Source organism: Centroberyx gerrardi, chromosome 13 (assembly GCF_048128805.1).
Source record: "Centroberyx gerrardi isolate f3 chromosome 13, fCenGer3.hap1.cur.20231027, whole genome shotgun sequence".
Classification (NCBI taxonomy): domain Eukaryota; kingdom Metazoa; phylum Chordata; class Actinopteri; order Beryciformes; family Berycidae; genus Centroberyx; species Centroberyx gerrardi.
The window spans coordinates 25,905,477-25,931,958 of NC_136009.1; the positions used below are offsets into that span (position 1 = coordinate 25,905,477).

The window sequence follows — 26,482 nt, forward strand, 5'->3', positions numbered from 1 at the left end:
CCGAAGGGATTGTTACTTCACATCCTGTGTATTGTTAAATTATACGCTAATTATGTGATGCAATTATGCAACAGGGATGTCCATGTATTTGAATGCTCTGTTACGCTATGCTGCTTCAACAGCTATGGTGTGTTACGCGCTGACAAAATGGTGTGCCATGCTAATGGGATAGATAGCTCTGATGTGTCATGCACTGACACTATTGTTTTGTGCGTTGTGTGTGTTGTTGCATTTTGTCTGCCATGTCACCCTATGTCAAATAGGCCGAGTCATGCCAAGCCAGCCACCATAACCCAGCTTGTCTCGTGCACTGACATATGGCTGTGATGTGTCATGCACTTACCATGCTATGTTACTACAACAGACATGGTGACAATATTATGTTTTGCTAATGTAACAGCTATGATGTATCATGCATTGACCTTGTTATGTTATGCTAACATAATAGCGATGATGTATCATGCCCTGACCATGCTGTTATGCTGATATAACAACAACAATGCGTCACAGACTGACCATTTCATGTTACACTATGCTACTATAGGCCTAATATGTCATGTACTGACAAAATCATGTTGGACAATGCTAATATTTATAATTTGTCATGCACAAATAAATGCTGTGTCATAGCTATAGCTGCATCATTAAGCTACATCAAGCTAACAACAGATTGCCGTTTCATAACAGCTCTGTGAGTAGAGAGGAGAGGAAGCATGCACGTGTGATAGATAGTATCTTGGCAGGGTGTTGCTACAGCGTTACTGCTGCTGCTGATGGCTTTTCAATATAGCGTTGCAGTAATTTTCCATAAGCCTGTGTGACTAATGGCGTAAACAATGGAGCCGAATGTTCGCGTTATGGGTCCATTATGGAACTATCAGGGCAGGCATGTAAAGACGGATGCCTTTGATCAACGCTCTATTGTAGAAGGCAGGTGCAGGGAAGATTTGCGTCTTAAAGTGTGTGTTAAGTGTGTGTGTGGGTGTGTGTATGAGAGAGAAAGGGTGGAGAGGGGGAGGAGGAGGAGGGGAGTGAAATAGAGAGAGGTAGCAGAAGAGAGAAGGAGAAAGGGACAACATGAGAAATAAAAACAGAGAGAGAAACTGACAGGAGAGAGGGAGGTCAAGTGGCTGAGAGAGAGAGAGAGAGAGAGAGAGAGAGAGAGAGGGGGAGAGAGAGAGAAAATTCAAAGGTGTTTGTTTCTACAGACCATTGGTGAAAGAATGAATTGCTTAACTGACTCTCAGCCTATTTGTGCAGCCACCCAAAGCATCCCATTTGCCTTTGATGCCTTTTCCCTATATAATGACCCAAGCTGGTGATGTCATGCAGCGATTACCTCAATCAGCCAATGGGGTTTCCCGGCTGTCACAGGCTGCCTTTTGATCGGATGCTAAAGGGAGCAGTCAAAGTCAACAGGTTAGACATCGAGTGCCTCTGGATACAGACCACCTACTGACAACAACTCAGTGCAGGCATGTGATCAGGGACATGAGAGCCTCACAACACAGAGCAGCGCCCACACTTTAAACATGGAGGGCGGGGTGAGAGTGTAAATGCAACATGGCTGATGGGTCGCAGGCGCAATGTATCGCACACATTGGTTATTTTGAAATGAATCAAGTAGCCATTAGCTTCAGGAGTCTTGCGTTAACATGGTGGTTGTTAACATGCCGTTTAATGAGCAAGATATATCCAAATCACTCCTCAAATGTAATTAAACTGTAATAAAACAAGAACAAATTGAACAGTTTTGTGTTTTTTTTGCAGGGCCAGATTTGGTCCTCGGGCCCACTTTGGCTCACCTTGGTTTAGGCCTACACACACACACACACACACACACGCCTCAAAGCAGGCTGCAGCACGCCACAGTGCCACAGTCACAGTAATAACAACAGCCTCTAGTGGACTCATGTAAAAACATGGGTGATTTTTGGGTCATGGGACTTATTTCGAGAAGTGAGTGATTTTTACACTTCAGTTGTTGCATTTTGTCTGCCGTGTAACCCTGGACAGAGCTTCCTCACAGGCTGAGTCTTGCCATGCCGGCCACCAAAAAACCCAGAAAACCTTGTGTGTCCAAAAAACTATTCATATGTGGCTGATTTTTCTCCCACTTGAGTGTTTTTTTGTTAATTGCACTTTTCTTAATTGTACAAAGTGCTGTAAAATAACAGGAACAAAACCATCCGAGTAAGAAAATAATCATCTATAATGAAGGGAGGACTTGCACTCTAGCTCCATTAAGGCTCACTAAGCACAGCACATGCACCTCAACCTTTGAATCCACCCATCCATCTATCCACCGCCTCCTAAAAGATCTCTCTCCCTCCATCGCACCTACTTAAAACATAACTCTGACTCACTATCCACGCTGCCTGAGTGCACATTGTGATTGAATGTTGAATGTATGTATGTAGACTGACATAGATATAGTCTACTGTCTATATACTGAGTGATGTGTATGGTTTGGTGTGTCATTGCATTACTGATACTATACAAGTTGTCCTGATGCAGTATGTCTCTGCACCACTGCCACCGTAACAAATCCCTGTAAATTTATTTCACTTGTCGAATAAAATGATTCAGACTCCCAAACTTTCACTCCCTCTCAATCTCCCTTCCTCCCTCCATCTATTTGAAAGGTGCCTACCACTTGAAAATGGATGCTAGTCCACTAAAAGCTGCTGTACAGCCTGCACCTACGCCGCCGTGGTGTTGTTGTTGTTGTTGTTGTTGGTGGTGAGATGTTTAAAATGAGGCGCCGGGCAACAGATAGCATCTGAAATGCATTGAAGCCATTATGGCGGTGGATGTGCCGGGAAAGGGAGAGGAGAGGAGAGAATCATTTGGAGATTTGGAGTTTGGGAAGTAGGAAGGGAGGGAGGGAGTGAGAGAGAATTGAAAGAGAGGAGACAATATGACCAAGGTGCATTTCCTCAATCCATCTGGCTCTTATCCCTGTGGCCGCATTGATTTCTAGTGAGCTAAACATTCAAAAGAAGAGAAGTAATATGAAAAATCACACCTTCCCTTATTCCTTAAAGCTGCACTGCAATATTTTGTTTTTGTTCTGTGATGTTGACCTCCAATTACTTGCATTTTTTCACTTGTATTTTGTTCTCTTACGTAAGCCAAATATGCCTTATCTGTTTTGAAAAGTAATTCTGAGACAAAAGCAACTCTACACAGCAATGTCTGTCTTGAGTAATAAAACAAAGTTAACTCCACTAAAGCTGCATGTAGTCTTTTTATCCTGAAATGGTATACAGTGGGAATAAATAAGGGAATCGATAAAGAATCGGATCGATGAGGAGAATCGAAAATGGCACCGGAATCGGTAAAATCCTAACGATACCCAGCCCTAGTTGTCGGGTATGGTCTCTTAAGAGTGAAATCCAGACTGTCTCCTAATCAGCAGTGAGCGAGCACCCAGTCCAGTCTAGAGAAAGCTGAATCCACCAGTGACGGCTGAACCTCCACCTTCACCGCCTCCACCCCTAGAAGAAGAAACGTAGGTCCGAGGAGCACGCAGCTTGACATCACGTTACATGATTTTTGGGTAATGACGGTTATCTCCCACTGGTACTTGGGAATGCCAAAGTATGACGTCGCCTAGTGCAGCTTTAACTGTTAACCTGACATTTACCAGATTGTTGGCAGCTCTCACTGAAAAGAGGGCAGTAGCAGGACCAGCACATGTAGCTTTCTCTGTACTTGCTTACAGCACGATACATGTGTGGGTCTGGATGTGTGTGTGTGAGAGAGAGAGAGAGAGATGCACCAGCTGTAGTCGTAATAATCGACATCGTCCTCCCATCGCCTCCCCTAATGATGAGGACAATCCACACATCTGGCAGGTACGACCGCCAATCAAATTAACTGGCCAATTACACTTCTAACGCGCCGCGCATAACGTCACCAATTACCCGCAGTCGGCCAGATGTGATCCGAAGTTAAACCGAAAGAAAAGCCTTATGTTTAAATACAGCCTGCGAGTGTTACATTACGAGTCAAGTTATGTATGTAAATGGAGAGTTATGGAAATGGGAATAGCCTTTTAATATCTGCAGTAAAGATGGATGAGCTTTTAACAGCCGCTGCGGTGGAGAACCTTTTAGGCGTGTGAGGACTAAGTTGTTAAGGCCATTGAGACGGGGCCGTAACAGTTAGAGATCCCTCTTACTGAGAGGCCATTATTCAAAGGATGATTTAGAAGGTAGATGCTCATACTGGAACTACTCCTGCTGCCACGGCGGGGTAACACCTCTCAGACTAGTGATGTTTATTTGCATCCGGTGCCCATTTGAGCATTGCATATTTATGGATATGATATATTAGGCCGTATATTTCAAGTGCCTCTATTACAGATGGCGTCATATGTCGCGGCTGTCGAGATTTCCGCGCACCTTTGGCGTTGAGAAAGGCACGGGCACGCTTCCTTCCCTGCATATTTTTCTAATAAAGCAAAACGCGCTAAACAGGCCGTTTGCTATTCACGTCACGCCTCGCTGTGAGTCTGCAGCAAAAAAAAAGGCCAGACTGACAACCTCATCCACAGCCACCAAATAAAGCAAACTCCCATGTGTTCCACCGCGCTGACAAGTCTGGCCCTGAGGGAAGTGATGGACCTTTAATCTAAAAATGCAGCCTGGATACTTTTGATGATACTGCTGAACCGTGGACATGTACCGCTTTGCTACGGCGACTCCGGGTGTAGATTAAAATGAGAGTTATCGACTAGCACTTCTATTCTTGACTAGTGCATCCTGCCCGACTAGTGGACACTTAACGCATGCGTAACTCAAGTGTTTTTATCCCAACTGTGTGATATCATTCTGTGATTGGCCCGGTAGAGATCAGTAAGATACATGCTAGGGAGATTACAGGCTAGTGGGCTGGCAGGAGAGCACCAAGCATGCTGCAGGAGCATGATAATGTTAAGGAGGAACTGGGTGGGGAAAGTGGGTTTAATAGCAGGCCAGCGTCGGGGTCTGGGTGGAGGAGCACAATCCACAGGGTTGGAGTCTTACCAAATCTCTGGGGCTTTGCATCGGGGGCTCCGCATTCTAGAGGAGGCAGGGGAACAGAAGAACCAAAAGTAATCAAGAAAAATAACAGATACTTATTGACAGTAAAACTGAAAATTTAAGCACATAAGGAGGTTGTGGTGGGGGAAATAATGGAAGCAAGGTGATGAAATGGGCATGCAAATATGTGAAAATGATCAATCTCAGCAAACACATATCTAGTTAGTTGGTTAGTAGGTGCTCAGCCTTCAAATATCAACTATGGGTCAACAAAAACCTCATCAGAAGTGTTTGTGGGGAAACAGCACAACATAGCACAATGGGTTATGGATGAGAATTTCAACTAATTTTACGTTATATGATTGACTGGCTAACTTGGCGAAAAGCTGAAACATGTCATAAATTAATTAAATTAACAGCTCTTGTGCTATACATGCCAATGCAGCCAATACCTGCACAACCGAGACAACAGATGCTGACTTTACTTTTCATTACACCACATTAAGTTTAACAAATACAAGATGTGTAGCTGCCATTTTTTTTTTAATTTAGACTGATGAGCCGAGGAAATGTGCCGTTTTGCTCTGGCAACCCCTACATAGGATAATTTTAGCTTTACCACCTAGTCTTTTTATTGTTGTATATTATTGTTCAATGTTTTTCATTAATATGCTGTTTAGTCACTCCCAACCCTAACACCCAGCAGCACGTCCGTAGTTTAGCCCACAGCCTTTGATAAAGACTGAAGCTGCTCATTTTCACGCTGTGCACTGGACCTCATCTCCCTGGAGTCCCATCTCCAGCCTTTCACATCACCCTCTCCAGCCTCTCCAGCTGATAACGACAGATCAAATAAATCCTACTGTCTAACTACCAACTAAGCAGAGTCAGCCTGAGTCAAAGCCCCGCTCTAATCTAAAGATGAGTATCGACCAGAATGGCAATTCCTCTCATCTAACTTCGCCTGTAGCGACAGCCGGCCAAAAGCCTCGTCTGCAATACTGGCTGTGATAATTGTCACCAATCAGCCGTTTGATTGACTCCGCTCGCTAGCGAATGGCTGCGTGTTCCTTTAATGGCCCCGGTGACTGCTGAGGGTGCTGGGAGAGACCATTTTTATGACAACGGAGGGGGGATTTAAGGCCTGTTTGGTGCTATAACTCACGTTAGCGCTCGATAAGGCGTGTGTTAAAGCCAGCTAGCGGGGCTAGGGAGATAGCGGAGAATCATTGACCGCTGCTCCGAAGTAAACACCAGCGTGATTTAAGGCTCGCTAACAGCCTCAGCTGTTCGCTCTCCGCTCATAAAAAACACCGGAGCCTCGTGTTCTAAGGTCTTGTTTCTTGTGTCGGCCATTTTGTTCTCGCTCTTTCATCAAACGACTTTGAGGTAACTCCAGATGTGCGGTACATCAAACCTGATTTTCGGCAAAGATAATTAAGTATAACATCTGGCGTCTACATGTAAAAACATGACCTTGAGGAGAGTAAATAGTTGTAATAACCATACCAATTGAATTAGCAACTGTTTGCATGAATTATTGAAATTACAAGCTGTGAGTGGCGTCCGCCCAGGTTGAATGACAATAGTTGCAGCCTGTGTGTATAGTGCAGTGTGTAAGCAGTGTGTATGTGGCGCCGACTGATTGATATTCAAGCCAAGTGTGTTTTCCACTCTCTGCCTACTATCTGCCCTGCGTCTGTTCATCCCCACATCCATCAATCTAGCCAGTCAGCTTGAAGCGAAACACAGAGCGAGAGAGAGAGAGGGAGCGATAGAGAGAGAGAGAGAGAGAGAGAGAGAGAGAGAGAGAGGGGGAGAGAGAGACCAAGGAAGACAGAGACAGAGAGGGTTACCTAACAAAGCGAGAGGAAGAGAAGGGAACTGGTGAATGAGAATGAAACGAGTGGGAGGGAGGGTGACGGAGAAAGAAAGACAGAGAGAAAGGGAGAGGAAAGAGAGAGAGAGAGAGAGAGAGAGAGAGAGAGAGACATAGATAAAGGGAAAAGATTGAGCTCTACAGGTTTCCTCTGAGGCTAGCCGGAGCTGGATAATAGAGAGGAGTGCAGCGACGGAGCGGGACAATCAATCTGCATGCTCGGCTGGCATATTGTGTTAGCTGGGAAATGGGAAGACAACACAGCACTCACTGTGGGGATTAACGGCACTCATGGCAGCATGGGACTGCTCTCTCACACACACACACACACACACACACTCACAGAAGCACACACTTCCATGCATGCATGCACATAAACACACAGAAAGCCACACACACATGCACAAACATACATAATCTATACCTATATCTATATTCATGCGTGAGAGACTGTATATACGCTATAATGTACAATGTATTATGCTGACAGGTTGAAGAGTTAAATGAATGATTCAAAGGAGGTGGGAAGCACAGTGGGCAAATGCACACACACACACACACACATATACACACCACTTCTCGGGGAAGGAAGGCGTCCTCCTGCCGCAGCACCAGCAGCCCCACAGCCCCACCCATGGGTGTGGCCCTGAGCAGTGACACCACCTCTTCCTGGGTCCGCCCGTTCAGATCCACCCCGTTCACCTGGACAGGAGACACAGTGACTGGGTTCAGCTCAACACGGCTTACACAGAGACGACACACACCGTGTTGATCACACCCTCCCAAGTCCCGAGCGAACGCCTCATGCGTTTAGTGTTGCATAGTGTAATCCTTTATGCAAATGAGTCGCACTGTGGGATAAAGCGACTTCAAAAGCTTTGCCCATTCGCGCTGCATATGATGCAGTTTCAAAATGTGTTTATTGATTTCATTCTAAAATGCTGTGTTTCAATTTAAAAACTTCACAAAGGTGTGATCAAGTCAACTTTGCTCGAGTCCCAAGACCGTCTCAAGTCTTGAGCCACAAGTCTCAAGTCTAAATATAGAACACCAGAGTCAAGTCCAAGTCAAATCCATGTCATTAATATCAAGTCAGAACAAATCTAGAGTCCAGTATCAATTTAATATCTTAAAGAAAACAACATATCTAGGACTTTTCAATGTAATATGGTAGGATAAAAACTCGGTAAGTGCATCATGAGTTTATTTAAAGACCCAAGTCACCAGAACCAAAGTCAAGTCTCAATTATTCTCTTCATGCATCAAGTCAAGACTCAAGCAGTTAAATTTGTGACCCGAGTCTGACTTGAGTCCAAGTCATGTGACTCGAGTCCCCACCTCTGCAAAATCATAAATCAATCCTTAAAATACAATGCAGATGTTTTCATCCTGAATAGTTATTATTATTTGGGGGTCTTCATTCTATAAAAGTAACAGTCACATTTTTCATACAGGGATCCTCTCATTTTGGAACAAATTATGATCCTCCAGGTAAATAAATCGACATCGTCCAGGTAAATAAAGTGCACTGACCATGATGGACGAGCTTAAATTGTCGATTACATCAGCCCCTGCACACACGGGACGGGTAAAGTGTCACGGCACCCTCACACATTCTCACCTCCAGCAGCCTGTCTCCGGCCTTGAGGCGGCCATCTTGGATGGCAGCTCCCCGAGGCAGGATGTTCTTCACATAGATGGGTGCCGAGCCGCCGATGGGAACATCACGTGACGTTATGCTGAATCCCAGACCCTCGGGACCTACGGGATGGGAGACAAGAAGAGCAGGTCTCATGATGGATTATGGTTTTACCCCCGGGGCACTGAAGATATTCTACTCCTTCTGCAGCCACTCCTCTGGCTCCAGCTGCTGTGAATATGTTCACAGTCAATTTGCTTGGTTTACCAGCATTTTGCAGGATCTGATGCAACTGTAGGCAATAACTGTGGTGATATTCTAGACAGAAATTTGGTTTGGGTGTGCTGAAAGTGTGCTGAGTGATAATGGGTATGGGGTTGGGGTTATCAAGTGGGCATTTCCCATCACAGAGAGCTCAGAAGAAAAAGCACAGTCACGCCCCGGGGGAACATTTATGTTGTATGGCCCACTCCCATAAGTGCCTTGTGTTTGTATAATGCATAATCCATCCTATAGGCATTGTTTGTAATGCATCGACATGCATGTGGGTGGATGCGTTTTTTTTTTGTGTACATATGCATAAAGTTATTCCTGTAACCCACTAAGAGTATGTTTCACCAACAACCACTAAGAGCCTGTGTGTAATGTCCTTGACAACCCCAGCAAACAAACAAACATATTTTCCATTATTAATCAAGTTAAATACAGGAAATGAAAATAAATCCTGCATCCTGTCAGCTCAGAGTTCAAGTGGGTTTATAGAGAGTAAGTAAATCAGGGTTATATTGTGAGGCAAGGCAAGTTAATACTTCTAAAGTTAGAAGTTGGACTAACCCTAACCCTGTAATAAGTGAGGGGAAGGGAAGGCTTTCAATACAGTTCTCTGATATTTCATTGAAACCAGACACTGGATAACAGCCTGTGGTCAAGGCACATTAGACTGTCTAGGGCTACGAAGTGGTTTGAGTCTGTCCTGTAACCCGGGTGTCACTGGTTCGTTCCCTGCAACAGTCAATGTGTCCATCTCTGACACCTATGTTGAGATGTCTACATGTATGTGTTTCAAAGGGCCATGTGAAGAAGCTATTTCTTATTACATTGTGTGCAAGATTGCAAATGTAAAGAAAAAAAAAAAAAAAAAAAAAAAGATATCAACATAAGAACAATAGCCATTGTTGTATCAGCGCATTGGCCTAATCCTCAATGCCTGTCTGACTGAGCTGACGCAAGAATAGCAGAACACTTAACTATTCTGTTTCACATCCTCTACTTAATCCCCTACACTGATGAGCCAATCAACTTCCCACAGGCAGATGAGGTACGGTATTATACTCACCGGTAAATGCCTGTAGCGTTCTTGGGTTTAAATAGGGAGGAGGATCTTTGAAACTCCCATTAGCTTGATTAAGACATACCTAAGCAATTTCCTGTGCAGAATGGGATTCTTTGATTGATTTTGATACTCCCCGGGATTTGTGAGGAGACTAGTGTCTGATTCGAGCACATAAACAATGCGGGAGTTTAATCTACGCTCAGAGCTGTGGGCTTAAGTCGGCACTCAAAACAAAAACGGACGAGCCAAATGGCCTTTTGGGAGTTGCTGCTAATCCCGTGAGCGCCCGCTCCAATAACAGCAAACAAAATGTGGAATGAGAAAAGATAATATCGTCGACTGAAAACACTATAGATCTTCCAGGCGTATCCTGTTCAGAATGAAGTGTTTATCCAGGCATCATGACCAAGCATTGGAGAGGTGAGAGCCACTAGGAAAAAAAAACAAAAATAATGATAGACGCCTGGAACAAGTAGAAACAGCTAACAGCCAGGTTGGAATATGCAACAAGCAGCTGGGTTTTTTTAATTTTTTTTATTTCCTGGCTCGATTCCAGCCCCGAGAGAGGGAACAGATTTGGGTGGAAACTTCAGTGGGCATATGGTGCAGCCCTGTCGGACTCCTCACCGTGGCATTTGACAGCACACGGGGACCAGCGGCTGCTTAGCAACAAGCTCTCTGGCCCTGAGACCTGGCACAAACACCTGGTATCCTGTTGGCAGAGGTATGGACCAACTGTGCCAGCTGTCAGTCAAAGGCTACACCGCGGAGATCTCCCCAAGTTTCATTCCTGGCATCGCCTATCGCTGCACATTTCCGCCTGCCTAAACTGAAATCTTTTCTCTTCTTGTTCGGTGGGCTTGTCACCCTCTCTGTTCACCGCTCACATCGTTCTGGTGAACTCTGGATGTTTTTTAAGCCTGTTACATCATGGTTCACATTTTGCATGCTTCTGTGTTTGCTGTGTTTCTCAACAAACTGCTCCTACACTCGTCTTTGAAGTGCCAGATTGGAGCAATTGCTTGTTTATTCAGTTGGACTCCAGAGGCTAATAAAATACAATGGTTCCTTCTCATTTTTGAAAGGCTAATTTATTGGAATGCAAAGCACGAGGGGCAATTTTCACAGATCCTCTGGAAGGAATTAAATGATACTTCAGAAACGTCAGGTGATGTAATATGCCACGTAAGGACAGGCAAGACTTTGTTTCTGCACAAAAACTAAGAACCCTTCAGGCATTCGAGATTACAATTTTGTTTCTATACACTACCAGTCAAAAGTTTGGACACATCTGATTGAATGTACGAAATTTTTCATTCTTTTAAAGCCATTTTGATCTAAAGGCTTATGCTTACAGGCTTGAAATGTGTTTCTTAGACAAATATAAATAGTGAAGCTGATCCTATGTATGAATTTCTTTGCAAAGCCTTTGCTTTTCCATCAAGGCAAAGGGCGGCTACTTTAAAGAATCTAAAATATAAGATAGTTTTGATTTGTTTAACACTTTTTTGGTCACTGCATAATTCCATTTGTGTTATTTCATAGTTTTGATGTCTTTACTGTTATTCTAAAATGTGAAAAATAGTAAAAATAAAGAAAAATGTGTGTGTCCAAGCTTTTGACTGGTAGTGTATGTTTCACAGATTTTCCCCTAGTCCTACACTTATTGACAGCGCTCGTATTTAAGGCATTTACTCACTAAATTTTCTAACTCACCTTTCTTCAGCTGGATGTTGAGCCTTCTGCCGACCTTCTTGGCGTATCCGGCCGTGGGGGTGGAGCTTAGCACCCTCTGTGGCGACTGGGCGTGGCCTGTCGGGGGCTTGGCCGCAGAGACTGCCGGGTGAGGTAGAGGGGAGTAGGCGTCGCTCTGGTCCGGGTGAGGCTGGGGGTGGGGGTGAGGATGGGCGTGAGGGTGCGTTTGGGAACCGTGTCGGGACATCCTCTGCGGGGTGTGGTCCATGCCGGAGACGGTGCTGCCGGTCAGGGAGTCGGGGCTGAAGCGGCCCGAGGTGTAGGCCGGGTTCCTCTCACTGTGGGACAGCTGCTCGTAGTGGGCCTTCATGGACGACGGCACCACGTGGAACATGATGATCGGAGAACGCATGGCCTGGCGGAACATATTCTGGGCTCTGGATTGGGAAAGGGAGGGCGGGAGGGGAGGGAGAGGAGGGGGAATTTAGAGGGACAAGGATGGACGAAGGGAGGGAGGAAAAGGCGTGAGTGAGGGCAGAGAGGAGGACGTTAGAGGGAGATGAATGGGAAGATGAAGGAGAGAGGTAGGAAAAGGGAGGAAAGAGGAGGGAGGAAGGCAGGGAGAGGGGGAGGTTTGAAGGAGACAGTGGTAAGCGATATTAAGGTATCGTAGACCTCACACACACAAATATACATGCACAGTGGATGCATTTTCTCAGTCTTTATCAATCAAGCAACCACACACACCCCTACTTGTACACACATCTATACAGTGTAGCACCCACCCCCTAGCCAATCACTCTCTCACACACACACAAAATCCATCTTCGCCCACCTGCACATTCTGACATGATAATTAATACTTATTGCTAGAGTGAGCGGCTATAAAAAGAGACTCAACAGTCCCCGACAGCTCCATCACATAATCCCCTCATTTGGCTCCAGATGAAGGAGACCTCTATCCGTCGGATGGTTGCAGAAAATCCTCTTTAAACCCCCTTCGGTGTGAGCTAACGTACAGTAGGTGTGAACGGAAACTTATGTTGGCTGTCAGCACCCTGTAACAGGGGGGCCTTGTTAGCGCCACCTGTTTCAATAAAGCTGACTTTGGTATGCTTCTCCTCTCGGCCCGTGACAGCTGAACGGACGCTCGGGAAAATGCCGGGCCTCCCGATTTCGACTGCCCCACCCGCCGCGACTACAACTGGGCCCCCAGAGCGTTGTTTGGCGAAATTCCGGGCCCGTTTTTCCCAGCCACAAATAATATTCTCTGAGGAGGACGGTCTCGTCCCGGCGACTTTACGATTTCAGGCCGGATCGAGTGGCAGACGAGACGTAATCTGCTCCCTCATCGAGCTACGGTTAAAAAAACGCAAACCACTGCTGATGCAGTTGCAACACATGTTAAGTGGCAAATATGTTGTCTTATGCTTTCAATGGAGCTATGTATGGGAGCCTTATTCCCATACATTACTAGAGTTATGGCTCAGCCACAGTGGAGAACAGGACATTTTGACATGGCTGGGATTGAATTACTGTATTTTTCGAGGGACAACTCCATGGGACAGTAAAGCCTATTCATAATGCAACAGTGTGCTGTATGTGCGCGTGCGAGTAGTATTTTGCATTACTGTCGTCTTACAGAATGTATAACACCTATGAATTATATAGTTGAAAATATATTGTAAGCTATACATTTACGCTGACAGGAGCAACATAGATCATACACATGTATGCATCGCTGGATTTCAGCAGTTGCGTTGAGCGAGCACCAGCCTGTATGCAGAGTGAAGGTAAGCGTGCAGCATATAGCATCTAGAGCGGAGAGAGGGAGGGGGGTTAGCAGGTCGGCTGTGGTTAGGGAGGGAACGGGGGAAAGAGATGAGAACAACGCTGAAAAGCAGAAGCTGTGAGTGTTTATGCTGAGGCAGAGGCAGGCGTCCGACGGAAGAAGCAAGAAAGGGTTACGGTGGGAATCCAGTGGAGCTGTTAGCGAGATACAGGGGAGTAAACGCTGAGAGGATTGCAGGAACCACTTTAGCGATTGAGGGTGTGACCTACAAGAGTTAAACAGGGAAGGGTTAGCTTAGTTAGCATAGTGATGGGCAGCAGCAAAGCCCATGCACTTGCAGGGGAGAAGAGAGGAGGAGGAGAGGAGAGGAAAGGAGAGAGGAGAGAGGAGAGGAGAGGAGAGGAGAGGAGGGGAGAGGATCAAGGAGAAGAGATGAGAGGAGAGAATCAAGGAGAGGAGAGGAGAGGAGGAAAGAATCAAGGAGAGGAGGAGAGGAGAGAGGAGAGAGGAGAGGAGAGGAGGAGAGAATCAAGGAGAGGAGGAGAGGAGGAGGAGAGGAGAGGAAATGAGAGAGGAGAGGAGAGGAGAGGAGGGGAGAGGATCAAGGAGAGGAGAGGATCAAGGACAGGAGATGAGAGGAGAGGAGAGGAGAGGAGAGGAGGAGAGAATCAAGGAGAGGAGAGGAGAGGAGGGAAGAGGAGAGGAGCGAGGAGAGGAGAGGAGAGGAGAGGAGAGGAGGGGAGAGGATCAAGGAGAGGAGATGAGAGGAGAGGAGAGAATCAAGGAGAGGAGAGGAGAGGAGGAGAGAATCAAGGAGAGGAGGAGAGGAGGAGGAGAGGAGAAGAGAGGAGGAGGAGAGGAGAGGAAATGAGAGGAGAGGAGAGGAGGGGAGAGGAGAGGATCAAGGAGAGGAGAGGATCAAGGACAGGAGATGAGAGGAGAGGAGAGGAGGAGAGAATCAAGGAGAGGAGAGGAGAGGAGGGAAGAGGAGAGGAGCGAGGAGAGGAGAGGAGAGGAGCAAGGAGAGGAGAGGAGGGGAAAAGAGAGGAGAGGAGAGGAGAAGAGAGGAGGAGGAGAGGAGAAGAGAGGAGGAGGAGAGGAGAGGAAATGAGAGAGGAGAGGAGAGGAGGGGAGAGGAGAGGATCAAGGAGAGGAGAGGATCAAGGACAGGAGATGAGAGGAGAGGAGAGGAGGAGAGAATCAAGGAGAGGAGAGGAGAGGAGGGAAGAGGAGAGGAGCGAGGAGAGGAGAGGAGAGGAGCAAGGAGAGGAGAGGAGGGGAAAAGAGAGGAGAGGAGAGGAGAAGAGAGGAGGAGAGAATCAAGGAGAGGAGAGGAGAGGAGAGAAGGGAAGAGGAGAGGGGAGGAGAGGAGAGGAGAGGAGAGGAGGAGAGAATCAAGGAGAGGATCGAGGAGAGGAGAGGAGAGGAGAGGAGAAGAGAGGAGACAGTAGAGGACTTGGGAGGAGAGGATCGAGGAGCTGAGTTGAGGTATAACTAGAGGAGATGAGCAGAGGACAGCCAATGAGGTCCTAGAAGCAAATCAAACAGGAAGTCAAGGGACCAGCGGAGCTCAGCGGAGGCTCCTGCAAGCTGTCGTCTTACTGTTCAAAGCGGATGTTTCGCAGGTCTCCGTTATTGATACGGACGATACAGTCGTTCTCCTGGAAGAGGCCCTGCTGCTCGGCCTTGCCTCCTCGCTCCAGACGCTTGACCAACAAGCCTAGAGTCCTGAAATGTTCAAAAGTACGTATTAATAACAAGATGCAAGAGGAGCTTCGGGATTCAGTATGGCTGCTTTGCTGTTGCCAGGGAAGGCCTTGAGGAAGAGTCCACTACACCATCTACTTGTCTGGGATTATAATCACAGCAACCTCGAGTAACCTCAGGGTTTCTAATAGGGCTGAAAGACACTGACAAAAAAATCTAATTGCGATTATTTGACAGAATATTGCAATTGCGATTTAAACTGCAATTCATATCATAAATTCTTGTCATACATTTTTTTGAACTTTAAAATAGTTTAAAGAAAAGTGATTTTGTTAAAGAAAAATAGATGTCAGTGTGCAGGATTTACTGAGTTTGAGTATGATGAAAGGTTTTCACCAATATTGTACTTGATTCATGGACCAAAGATTACCTGCAGCGCTAAAACACCTTTAGAAATCCAGTTTGGACGCCTCTCTGTCTTAAGCAATTAGTTGCTGCCTCTGCGATTTGGAAATCACAGAAGCTCATATTGCGATTTCGTTTTTTTTTTTTTTTTTGATGAATTGTTAAGCTCTAGTTTCTAAGTTAAAAAAATATATACTTGAAGAAATGTCCTATACTATTACCCATGTTTGTGCCCTTTATTTCAGCTTTGTTACCGTATACACAACTCATAAGGATTCTAAAGTTCACCCAAAAGCTTCTCTATCCTCTCTTCGGACTATAAAATCCAGATTTTGCATTTGTCATGCTATGCGTCATGTCGTTGATGATCTGTGTGGTTTAATTTCTACTGATGCAAAGATTCCTCTTCCCACGGTCAGGTGGCTATCACAGAATCAGAGTATGTACCGTGTTGTGTTATGAAAAGCCACTTCAGTGAAAGAAAAGAAGGTTGCCTAATTGCTGCCTCCACTGCACGGTGTAGTACTTGTACCGACTGTACAGTGTGGTCCTCGTGACATTTGCATCGTCAGCGTACCGACGAGGCTTACGAGAGAAAGCAATCACAGTTGTTTAGGGCCTGCCTTCACATTAGGGTGCATCTGGAGGCCGTGTGGGGGAGGCGCCTCTTCAAAAGCAATCACCGCTTTCAAAACCCCCGTCTGCGGATCCGCGGGGGTCTTTGCTGCGCAGGTGTTCATTTCCTAACCCCTTGGGACTCCCCACTCCCCTCATCCAAGCTGACGTACTTAAGCAAAAAAAAATAAACAGTATTTTCAGGGAGCGATGGAAAACGGCACCATTGAGCATTTTGGGGGCGGTGGGTGCTGGAGAAATGCTGGTCTATCGTATTGTGGCACTTGGACCGTGCTGAGCTGCAACGGTTGTCGCCCTGTAATCTGGCGTGGCAAACCAGCTTATGCCTCCCCGCACGGCCGCAGCGAGAGGCTGACTTCACCTGAAAGGGCAGCGCGCGGATTATACACCGCAGTCTGAGGGAGAAAATCAACCGCGGGTAGGAGAGACGGCACAAACCTAATCGAGTCTTCTTCGGTATGCGGTCTGTGTCCGTGTGTATTGAGGCTTTCTGAGGCGCTGAGAGCGAACGTCGCCTAGGTAAATCCGCTTGATTTTAGGGTTTAATACTTGCCCTCTTCCCAAGGCTTATAATTCAATATGGATGGGAATGTGATTACAGAGAGGGCAGAAAAGTTCAGGAGTTGCGAAAGTTCAGAGACAATTCCCCTGATTGAATTTGAGTGAGAACACAATGCGATTTGCTGCGAGGGGGCTATTTCTCTGATGAAAGTTGGGCATCTTAATCTCGGGATAACGCTCGCCCTGACATTTCCCCAATAAAAGAAAAGTGCATTATAAATGTGCTTTTAGGTTGATTAAGTCGGGCAGTGAGAAAAGTGATATGATCTCGATTCTCAATAAAGCGTGACAGCGAGTTTTGTAGACACTGATCATATTTGTGAGACTGGGGCCAGAGTCATGCATAAAGAGAGTTTGGACATTTGTGGGTTTTTAGCTGGCTTTGTGCCGCTGGCTTACCCTAAATACAAACCTTATTGCTGTGGTAGGAAATAAGAGACTGCGCTTGTAGACTTTGTAATGTAAAACGATATAAAGTATTATTACCGTCTTAAACTGGCCTACGCTGCTTTTATGAGCTTTGAACACTCTTCCAGGGGTAAGAAGGGCCTCCATGTTCACTTCAGGTTTGAAAAACAGTTTTATCCTGGATGACATGTGGCTTAACTCAGTATTGAGGTTTTGAACTGGATTCTCAGTCAAACTTTGTGAAGGAACGTCCTAAAAACTGCCTCTCTGCGTATATCCAAACCAGCTGTGACATTCCTCTCATTCCATCACAGCTTTGTTCCAGCAGAGTGTGTGTTCTGTGTGTGTGTGTGTGTGTGCATATGTATGCTGTGCATGCATGTGTGTGTGTGTTGTGTACACTGCTCAGTGTAACCTTTTCATCATGTAAAACCGTTGCGACAGGAGCCACAGAGAAAAATGACAGTCACCTGCAAAACCTAAACAACCGTGATTGATCGCTGTAAACTGGCAAATGGCTTCATGATGCAGATGTGCAAACTTCTGTGTGTGTGTGTGTGTATGTGTGTGTGTGTAGCATAGTACTTGTGTGAGTGGCTGTGGATGAAGAGATTATACATAGGTACCAAAGAGAAATGTGTGGTATGCGTGTGTGTGTGTGTGTGTGTGTGTGTGTGTGTGTGTGTGTGTGTGAACGCCGGACCACCAGAGGAGACCGCAGGAGAGAACACAGGTGATCTGACTTACGTCTCTCCAAGGTACATGCAAGTTTCAGAAAGCCAAATTTAAGACTTTTTAAGATATTTTTAATGCTATTTAGAACTGAATTTAACACTAGAAGGGCCAATGGATTTCGTGGGAATACAAGAGGGCCGATAAGTTATCAACTGAAGCGGGTAAATTCAATTATAACTACTATTTAGTTGTGTGATATTGAAAATCTTACAACACTGGTTTGTATAGAAAGTGGTTCTAGAAAAAGTCATGGAGAAACATTTTGAAAGCGGAGATATTTAAATCCTAAAACTCAGAAAAAAAGCCGTCAGTTGGGTAGAGCTCAGTCTTTCTAGTGTTAAACCAATTAAAAAAAGAACAACAAAATAAAGAAACAAAGTTGGCAAAACCAGCCCAGGAACAAGGACAACAGGAAATTAATTGTTAAGGGACATGAAGTCCAATTATGTTTAGTAAAGCACATACGATGAAAAACAAAACGTGTTTTGCATATCGTACCACTAACCCTGTTCCATATTAATCATAGAGTGGACATGCAGCGCAGAGAGACCTGAAGAAGAAAATAACTCCTCTAATAACTGTATTTAAGATATTCTAATACGGTTTAAGGTCTTAAATTTAGACATTTTTAGGACTTTTTCAGACTTTTTTTTTTTTTCTCCCTCCCTCTTTTCAGCCATTTTTACCTGCGGTCCCTGGCACTGAAAGGCACCACGTGGATTCCCAGGGGCCCGCCGTCGTTTGACACCTCCACCAGTTTGACTATGTCTCTGGGAGACGGTGATGGATGGATGACAGAGAGATGGGATGGGTGGGGGGGATGGGTGGGAGGGGGAGATGAGAGGGGGTGACACCATGTGGGCAAAAAACAAAACATGAAATAAGATGGAAGAAATGGAAGAAATAGGATGACAACAACAAAACAGAGGTGAATAAATGAATAAAACAGGAAACAGGAAGGTGTTGGGAGGAGAAAAACAAAAACAAAAGAAAGACAAGAAAATAGTGCGGTCCAAACAAATCAAGCACACATAAGGGATAACAAAGAACGCTGAGGCTTCTCCCAAATCCTCTCACACATTTAGGCTTGAGACGATCTTTACGAGGGAAAGATAAGCTTGATATTCCTGCAGCACTACACAAGGGTTTCATTCCAAAACGTTACATATCCATTTTCAAAACAATCTTACCTGACGCTCACTGCTCAGTATTGATGAAAGCGGATGACAGAATACTCCACAATGTTGTTATTTCCTAAGTACGGTGCTCAAGACGGCTAATGATGTCATTAAAATGTCATTTTGTCAGACTAGGTGTCGTATTTTTCAAACGGAGGATATCTCTCATTTAGGAATGAAACTCTTCAAAGGAGGATAAACCCAATCTGCTATTACTACACTTGGAGGTGCAATAAAATAGAAAAAAGAAAAAAAATAACACTGATGCTGACTGATGCTGCCTTAGTGGTTTTATCAGCAACATTATGACTTGAAGCAGTTTTCCTCCAGTCGTTTGTGGTGCAGATAGAGACCGGCTGAGGTTGAAACATTGCTGATTAAACCGCTTTCAGAGCATCTTTCTTCTGGTTCGTTGCCTTTTGTATCAACTGGTCAGGATTGTGGATGTGAATAGGCAAAAAGCACTAACTGAGTGAGAAAAGTGAGGAAGAATTGGACTGGTTATCATTTAATTGCATTTACGGGGATGATTTTTGTTTATATGAAAACAAAACCCTAATCAAAAAAGCAGTTACAGCTGTTTGCCTTTGCACAGCAGCATACTCTACCTGTTGGTATATTTTGGATGGAAAAACATCTACACAGAGGCTTGGAGCGTTTTTACAACATGGCAAAGCTAATGGAGGCAGAGTTTTGATACAATGAGTATGATTAGCTCAGGGAAAATAGGCCCCTTGTTGACAACTGAGAGGCGGGAGAAGGCAGACTCTCTTGGAAATCATATGAATAATAATACCTTACCTGCATATTAAACTGGAAGCATGCAACAAAGCAAAATAACAAAACAAAACACAGTTGTTAATATCACAGGCAGAATGGGTTAGTGCGTGGGCGAGGGCTGCTGGTCAGACGAGGATCGTTTTGCTCCCACAAAAGAGAATTATGTAAATCAGGAGACGGGGGGGGGGGGGGGGTTTAAAATGAGATTTTCCACAAACAAACCTCCAGATTACAATACAGAATCTGTTGGTCTACCTCTACAGTGTTTATTACTGTGTGAGGGGAAAGATAGAACAGTGGACAGTGCTGATTTTCCCAGTTCACGACATGACAGTAAAAAACAAACAAATAAAAAACAGGTTTCATTCCAAAACTCGATATCCATTTTGAGAAAGAGCTGTCACCTTGAAATGTATGACTCAATATTTCCAAAAAACAGATAATCTACATATTTTAGAAGCAAATGACTGTAAATAACTTAAATGATATTCCAATAGTTTCCCTATTAGATCGGTATTATTTTGTAAGAGTCGGTGTCACTCTTTCCAAATGGTGGATACCGCATTTTGGAATCAAACTCCTCAAACAGTCTTCTATGCAATCACCCGTCCAGTGTTACTTGGTTATTGACTTTCATCAGTTTTCAGACATGGCAGGAAAGGGAGGTTAGGATTAAGTAAGGAAAACCCCCGGTCCGTGATTGGAGGACTTACTCTAGTGACCTCACGGGGGTGTGGTCCATGCAGGAGTCGGCTCGGCCAACCGGCTCGATCCTCCCGTTCTCTTCCTCTCTGGCCTCCTCCTCCTGGAAAAAACACACAAGGAAGAAGAGACAGTGAGATGACATCAAAGGTGCATGTCAGGTCCATGCAACACCGCGAGTTTGAATATGAATCAAGACTTTGGTTGCATGTCATCATCCCTCTCTCATTCCTGTCTTTTCTGTCTCTCTCTGTAGTGCAGAAATGCCTTAAAATGAATCTTTAAAAGAGAAGATTACATCAAAAACTGATTAAAATGAAACCAAAAAGATCCAATATGGCATTAGAACAAAAGGTATCCAGGTAACCGTCCCAGAATCCATCAGACTGACCGATGCTCCTTTAAATGTGATGAGGATCCCTCAATCACCAACAAAATGAACATCGACCATGCTGATGTCCAGCGGCCAATTTGAGCTCGATGATTGCTAGCTCTAGGGCCAATGGTGTTTCAGCAGTAGGCGGGCTTTATGGCAACACTCGTATTTGATTGGCTGCTGATAGCAAATGTCAAAAGACTTTTCCTCTCCGGCAAACAAGGTGGCCAGGGCTGAAATCGGTCGACGTTTCTGCGGTTGTAGAAAATGAAGACTTCCGGCAGATAGTTTCTTGAGCTGCAGCTGACGTGTACGCACAGAAAAACAAGTAAAACCTTTAACTTAAAGTACAACTGTCTTTCACAAGCTAGAATTTAGCCTAAGCTGCTAACCTGATGAAGCCAAGAGGACATGACCGGCGGCGGTCTTCCAGAAGTATAAAAACACATAGAGATGCCCTTTAAAAAAAAACAAAAAAGAAACGTATATCCTCAAAACTACATAGCCTTTGTTCGCCCCTGGTATTAACTGTGGACACTTGGTGCGTGCCTGTTTGAATAGTGAAGCTGAGCCTCATGACATGTACACACATACACACACACACACACACACACACACACACACACACACACACACGGCCGAGAGAGCAAAGAGGAGAAAAATGAGAAGCGAAGAAAGGAGGTCATTAAAATTTCATGGTGACACCGGAGAGGGGAGGACGGCGAGGAGGCAGCGCAGGCCTCCCCGGCAACCCGCCACGGCAACCCGCCACGGCAACCGGCCGCCTCATCAGTATGAAAATGAACCCGCCGTTACCGTGGCTGCCGTACGGTTGCCATGACACTTTGGGCGCCTGGAGGACGTACAGCGAGAGGGCGGCGAGTGTGTGTGTGTGTGAGTGAGAGTGTGTGTGTGTGTGTGTGTGTGTGAGAGTGAGAGAGAGAGAGAGAGTGTTCTGGGACTTTTGACTGCCGTCGTTCTATTTAAGAAGAGACTCACGCTGGCTCAAAGCATGGACTGTCAGAATGAAAAAGAAAGAGGACAATTCTGACTTGCAGCTTTGTGACAGAGCGGTGGAGATGAGTGTGAGATGTGTGTGTGTGTGTGTGTGTGTCTGTGTGTGAGGCAGAGAACTGGTAGATGTGTGTGTAGGTTGAAAAAGGCAGCAGACAGATAAAAGAAAAAAACACAAGCACACATGAAAAAGCACACAAATATACAAATCCATGCACATGTACACACAAATGCACCAATGCATGTGCAGACACACACACACACACACACAGCACACACCAGACAGCGAGACATAACAGATCAATAAGCACATGCATGCCCAGACACGCAACACACACATACACGTATACACAACCTTGGACACATTTGCGTACGCATGCACTCACTCACACAGACACACACCAGGGAGATAAAGCACTCACAGGAGGAACTAGATAAGGAGGCATAAAAACCAATAAGCACACACACACACATCAGTGCTCACACACACACACATACACACACATCTACACCCAGAAGGTTATTCAAGGGTTCTTTGGTTGGGGTGGTGGTTGTTATAGCACCATACTGACTCAAAAAACCCTCTGATTTTTACAATATACTAAAAAAACTGGCAAATCAGAATGAAGAAGCCAGTGAGTTCCTTTGATACGACTGGACTGCATCTCTTCATGCACTCTGAAGAGGTTCTGCTATGGTACAAACATTAAGAACCACTTTCTGGTACTGTATAGAACCCTTTTTGTTAGGATTGTACGCACACAGCTATGCACCCATGATCATATACAATCAACACAGACACACACACACACACACACACATACTATAATGGAAGAGTACTAGGGCCACATGTGAAGAATGTATTTGAGTTGTGAGAATAAAGTCAGAATTCTGAGTTCTGAGTCTGACTTTATTCTTACAATTCTGTCTGTAATCTCAGAATTTTGCCTTTATTCTTAATCTCAGAACTCAAATTCTTCACATTTGGCCCTAATCCTCTTCCGTACACTATAGAACACACATGGAGGCCAGATAAGGAGACAGACAGACACAATAACAAACTCAAAGAGCCTCAGAAACACATCTGACACTATTCAATATTCAGTATTCATCACGAGACGAGGAAGTGAGGCAGGGGGAAGTTGGAGAGGCAGAGGAGTCGCTCCGCGCCGTCTGAGGGACGGCAAACGAGATCCGGCGTTCATCGCGGCACACGCAGGCGGCTCACAGCCACGCCGTTTCAACACACACCGTCTCCGAGGATCTGGGCTCTGATTCCACTCTGACAATCTATTCTAATGTCTAACAGACAGGGCGTGTGTGTGTGTGTGTGTGGGTGAGAGAGAGAGAAAGAGAGAGGGAGAAAGGTGGAGCGAGAGAGAGAGAGGGAAGGAGAATGAGAGAAAGGATGAGACTGTCTGAGAGAAAGATAATGCTGGAAATCCAGACTTTCCCCCCCCATACTTTTCCTTCATACATTTCTACTTAAAGGTGCTACTTACTCTCAGTGCTAGAGTTTCTCACAATTAAGACTACATTTCCCATAATCCTTGTTGCTTCCTGTCCCCCTTCCCCATCCCTAGCGTCTTTGGCTTTACCGAAGAGGATCAACATGTTGGAAGTGATTTTTCCATCGGCCTCTCACTCCTTTTACTGTCCTCTTCCTGTTTTGTGCCATAAAGCAATCTGCATTTGTGCCGTAAAGATTTACCGCCAAATCCGACCCGGTGACACACAATGTAAAATGCAGCGTAGAGGCCGGTAGAGGCCGATAATCTTCTCAGCGATGGTCTTGTTTGTTTACAGTAATTACCGTAAATCCTCTAATAGTGGCCTGTAGTCAATTAAAAGCCGGGTCTCCGATAATGGCCGGGGGCGTGGTCGACACGAACAAATAAAGGCCGGCCTCAAATACAGGCCGGGGAAAAAAACAAAGGAAACAAGACTAGGTCAAAACCTAGTATATGGCTGGACCGTGTCCGTCTCCTCTCTCCGCCACTGTCCTCTCCACCGCGCCCACGGCCCGCATTGATCCTCCCGATCCAAGCCCCGGACGCCCGGTGACGCATCGGCGTCGGGACCCCCGCCGAAATCTCAGCCGGATCACCGGGAACACATCGCCGCCCAGGTTCAGTTAGCTTCAGTTAGCTTCAGCTTACATGCACACAATGGTGGATACCGGTAAACTCCTGCTGCCTGTTATATAATGTAACTGTAGTTTGTAGTAACGTACAAGTGCCACAAGACGGCTCGGCCGGCGGAAGTCTCTGGAGTGTGCCGTCGTCGATTACCATAATTATCGTAATGCATTGCAGTAACAAAAAAAACACTACCTAACGTACCCCAACAGAAGCAGATCAGAAAACAAGGAGGCTTCGTACTAAAATATGAGCAAATATACTTATCAAAAAGAGGGAATTAGAAATAAAGGCCTGTCTCTAATATAAGCCTGCTTCCAATAAAGGCCTGGTACCCTCTGCAGTTGAGGTAAATAAAGGCCCGGGGCCAATATTAGAGGATTTACTGTACACTAATGTATCAGAATTATTGCAGTAATTATGTGTTGATGTTAAAATCCTACACAATGCACCTAACATGTTGTTGTATTGTAGGTTATGCATGTTTATATAACCCCCCAGTGCTGTATTGTTGTTTATTTTCTGAGAGGAGAGGAGAGGAGAGGAGAGGAGAGGAGAGGAGAGAACTAAATAAACCAAAACAGAGCAGAGCGCAGCGGGGCAGGCCTGAGCAGACCAGAGCGCCATAAGAACATAATCAAAACTAGGTGGTATCAGTCATGAATAAAACATCGGCAGCCTCTTCCAAGACAAACATTAGCAACAACTCCGGCCCCGACACGAGCGGTGCGATTGATAGATGGAGCAATCAGCCTTCATTTCGCTCAGCTTCCCCCTCGCAGGTCCAGGAGCAGCCACTCGGAAAGGCGTCGCCGCACTTTCCGAACCACGCCATCGGGACGTCGCCCATTCCCGCTCGCCGGGAGTGGGCCGGGCAGGCGGATAGATAGCCGCATTAATAATTCAGGGCTGAGTCGGGGGGTTAATGGCTAGCGGGCAGACAGGCAGGCAGGTATAGGGATGGCCGGCCGATGTGTTTTCCAGCCGAGTCATTGTTTGTTTCCTGGATGTGGAGAGAGAGAGAGAGAGGCGGGCAGGCAGTATTCAGGCTTGGGGGCTCATTAAAGATTAATAGGAGAATCCATTGGGGCCTGTCCTTTCTATCTCTCAGACTAAATGAAGTGGTCTGCGCCTTGTGTGTGTGTGTGTGTGTGTGAGAGAGAGGGGGAGAGAAAGAGGGAGTGGAGTAGTGCTGCACTTTAATGAAGTGCTGCCCGCTCCCCTTTCCTGCCAGACTTGACCAGACTGTCATTTACACACTCATGTGGACGCATGTATACTGACACACAGGCAGGGAGGCAGTGGAGGGTAAACTCACCTAGACCCAGTTTACCCACCTTTTTATTTGCAGGGAAAGATTTTATCCACCGTAATAGACTGACATAAATCTTTAGGACTTAAATTCATAATAAACCGCAAAGTAACCCAGAACAGATGAACGGATGTAAATTCAACATGTATATTTGCCAAAATGAAAGCTGAAACAACATCCGTAATTGTTCGTAGCTGCTACTTGCATCGTTTTGTGAATTTAGCACCTAAATATCCTTCTGATATTAGTTCAAAACAGTTTCCAAAGCTGTTTTAACATGACTTTTTACTAATAATATCACATTGTGAAAAGTTTGTGCTCATTTGGGTTGATATTGAACTTGGCCACATCACCATCCATGCATGAAATGCTTGCTGGGAAGTGGTATGAAACTGATATGTTATATAAAGTATATAAAGATAGAATCCTGTATGGAAAAAGGTATAAATTCATGTTTTTTGAAAGTTAATTTGATTTTTGTTGGTGGTTGTTTGCCTTCTGATCATCGACTGGAGATGATAGTTAACCCACCATTTAATTTACCACTACCTCACTGCATATAGGTGGGTACAGACATGCACGCACATACACACACATTCACATGCACAACTGAGGAGCATGCACGTTTTTAAACCTGAAAACGGAAGCTATTTTTTCTCATAGGCAATTAAGAGGCACATACTGTACTTGAACACACAAACTATCATATTTGTGTGTGTCTCTTTTTCTCTTTCAGTCAGTCTTACACACACACACATACACACACACACACACACACACACACACACAGACACAGAGAAGACATCCCTCATTGTTAACTGGTATCTGTCTCCTGTCCAGCAGTGCTCCATATGTTCACATCCGGAGGAAACTCTGAACCGTAGACCATAAATTAGTCTTAACCTCTAACCTCTAACCTCAAGACCACTACACACTCACCATCTGGTGAGAGAGAGAGAGAGAGAGAGAGACAGGGTGGAAAAGAGAGAGAGAGAGATAGAGAAACATACAGAGAGACAGTTAAAGAAAAAGGAGACGACAGACAGAAGGATGCAGGGACAGAGAGGAGACAGAGAAAGTTCAAGACTAAGTTCAAGTAATAATCTGCAACATTTTTATATAAATAAATGTCCATTATGCTACTCTGTCAGCTCCAAGCTCC

General features: G+C 45.3%; 2 protein-coding genes across 7 annotated transcripts in view; one reads left to right on the forward strand and one right to left on the reverse strand.

The window, feature by feature from the left end:
* Positions 1 to 26,482, forward strand: part of crema (cAMP responsive element modulator a) — a 492,677-nt gene that overhangs the window by 288,743 nt on the left and 177,452 nt on the right. The gene's annotated exons all lie outside the window — the stretch shown is intronic.
* pard3ab (par-3 family cell polarity regulator alpha, b) overlaps positions 1 to 26,482 on the reverse strand; it is a 272,576-nt gene that overhangs the window by 110,968 nt on the left and 135,126 nt on the right. For 4 of the 6 annotated variants that reach the window (XM_071906608.2, XM_071906611.2, XM_071906607.2 and 1 more), the window contains exons 6-13: positions 20,492 to 20,583; positions 18,507 to 18,590; positions 14,971 to 15,096; positions 11,598 to 12,013; positions 8,531 to 8,670; positions 7,483 to 7,611; positions 5,034 to 5,069; positions 1,340 to 1,393 (exon numbers count right to left, since the gene is read on the reverse strand). In XM_071906608.2, coding sequence (XP_071762709.2) covers positions 1,340 to 1,393; positions 5,034 to 5,069; positions 7,483 to 7,611; positions 8,531 to 8,670; positions 11,598 to 12,013; positions 14,971 to 15,096; positions 18,507 to 18,590; positions 20,492 to 20,583 — 1,077 coding nt within the window. The remainder of the gene's footprint in view (positions 1 to 1,339; positions 1,394 to 5,033; positions 5,070 to 7,482; positions 7,612 to 8,530; positions 8,671 to 11,597; positions 12,014 to 14,970; positions 15,097 to 18,506; positions 18,591 to 20,491; positions 20,584 to 26,482) is intronic. The other 2 variants (XM_071906610.2, XM_071906609.2) reach the window with 1 other exon arrangement.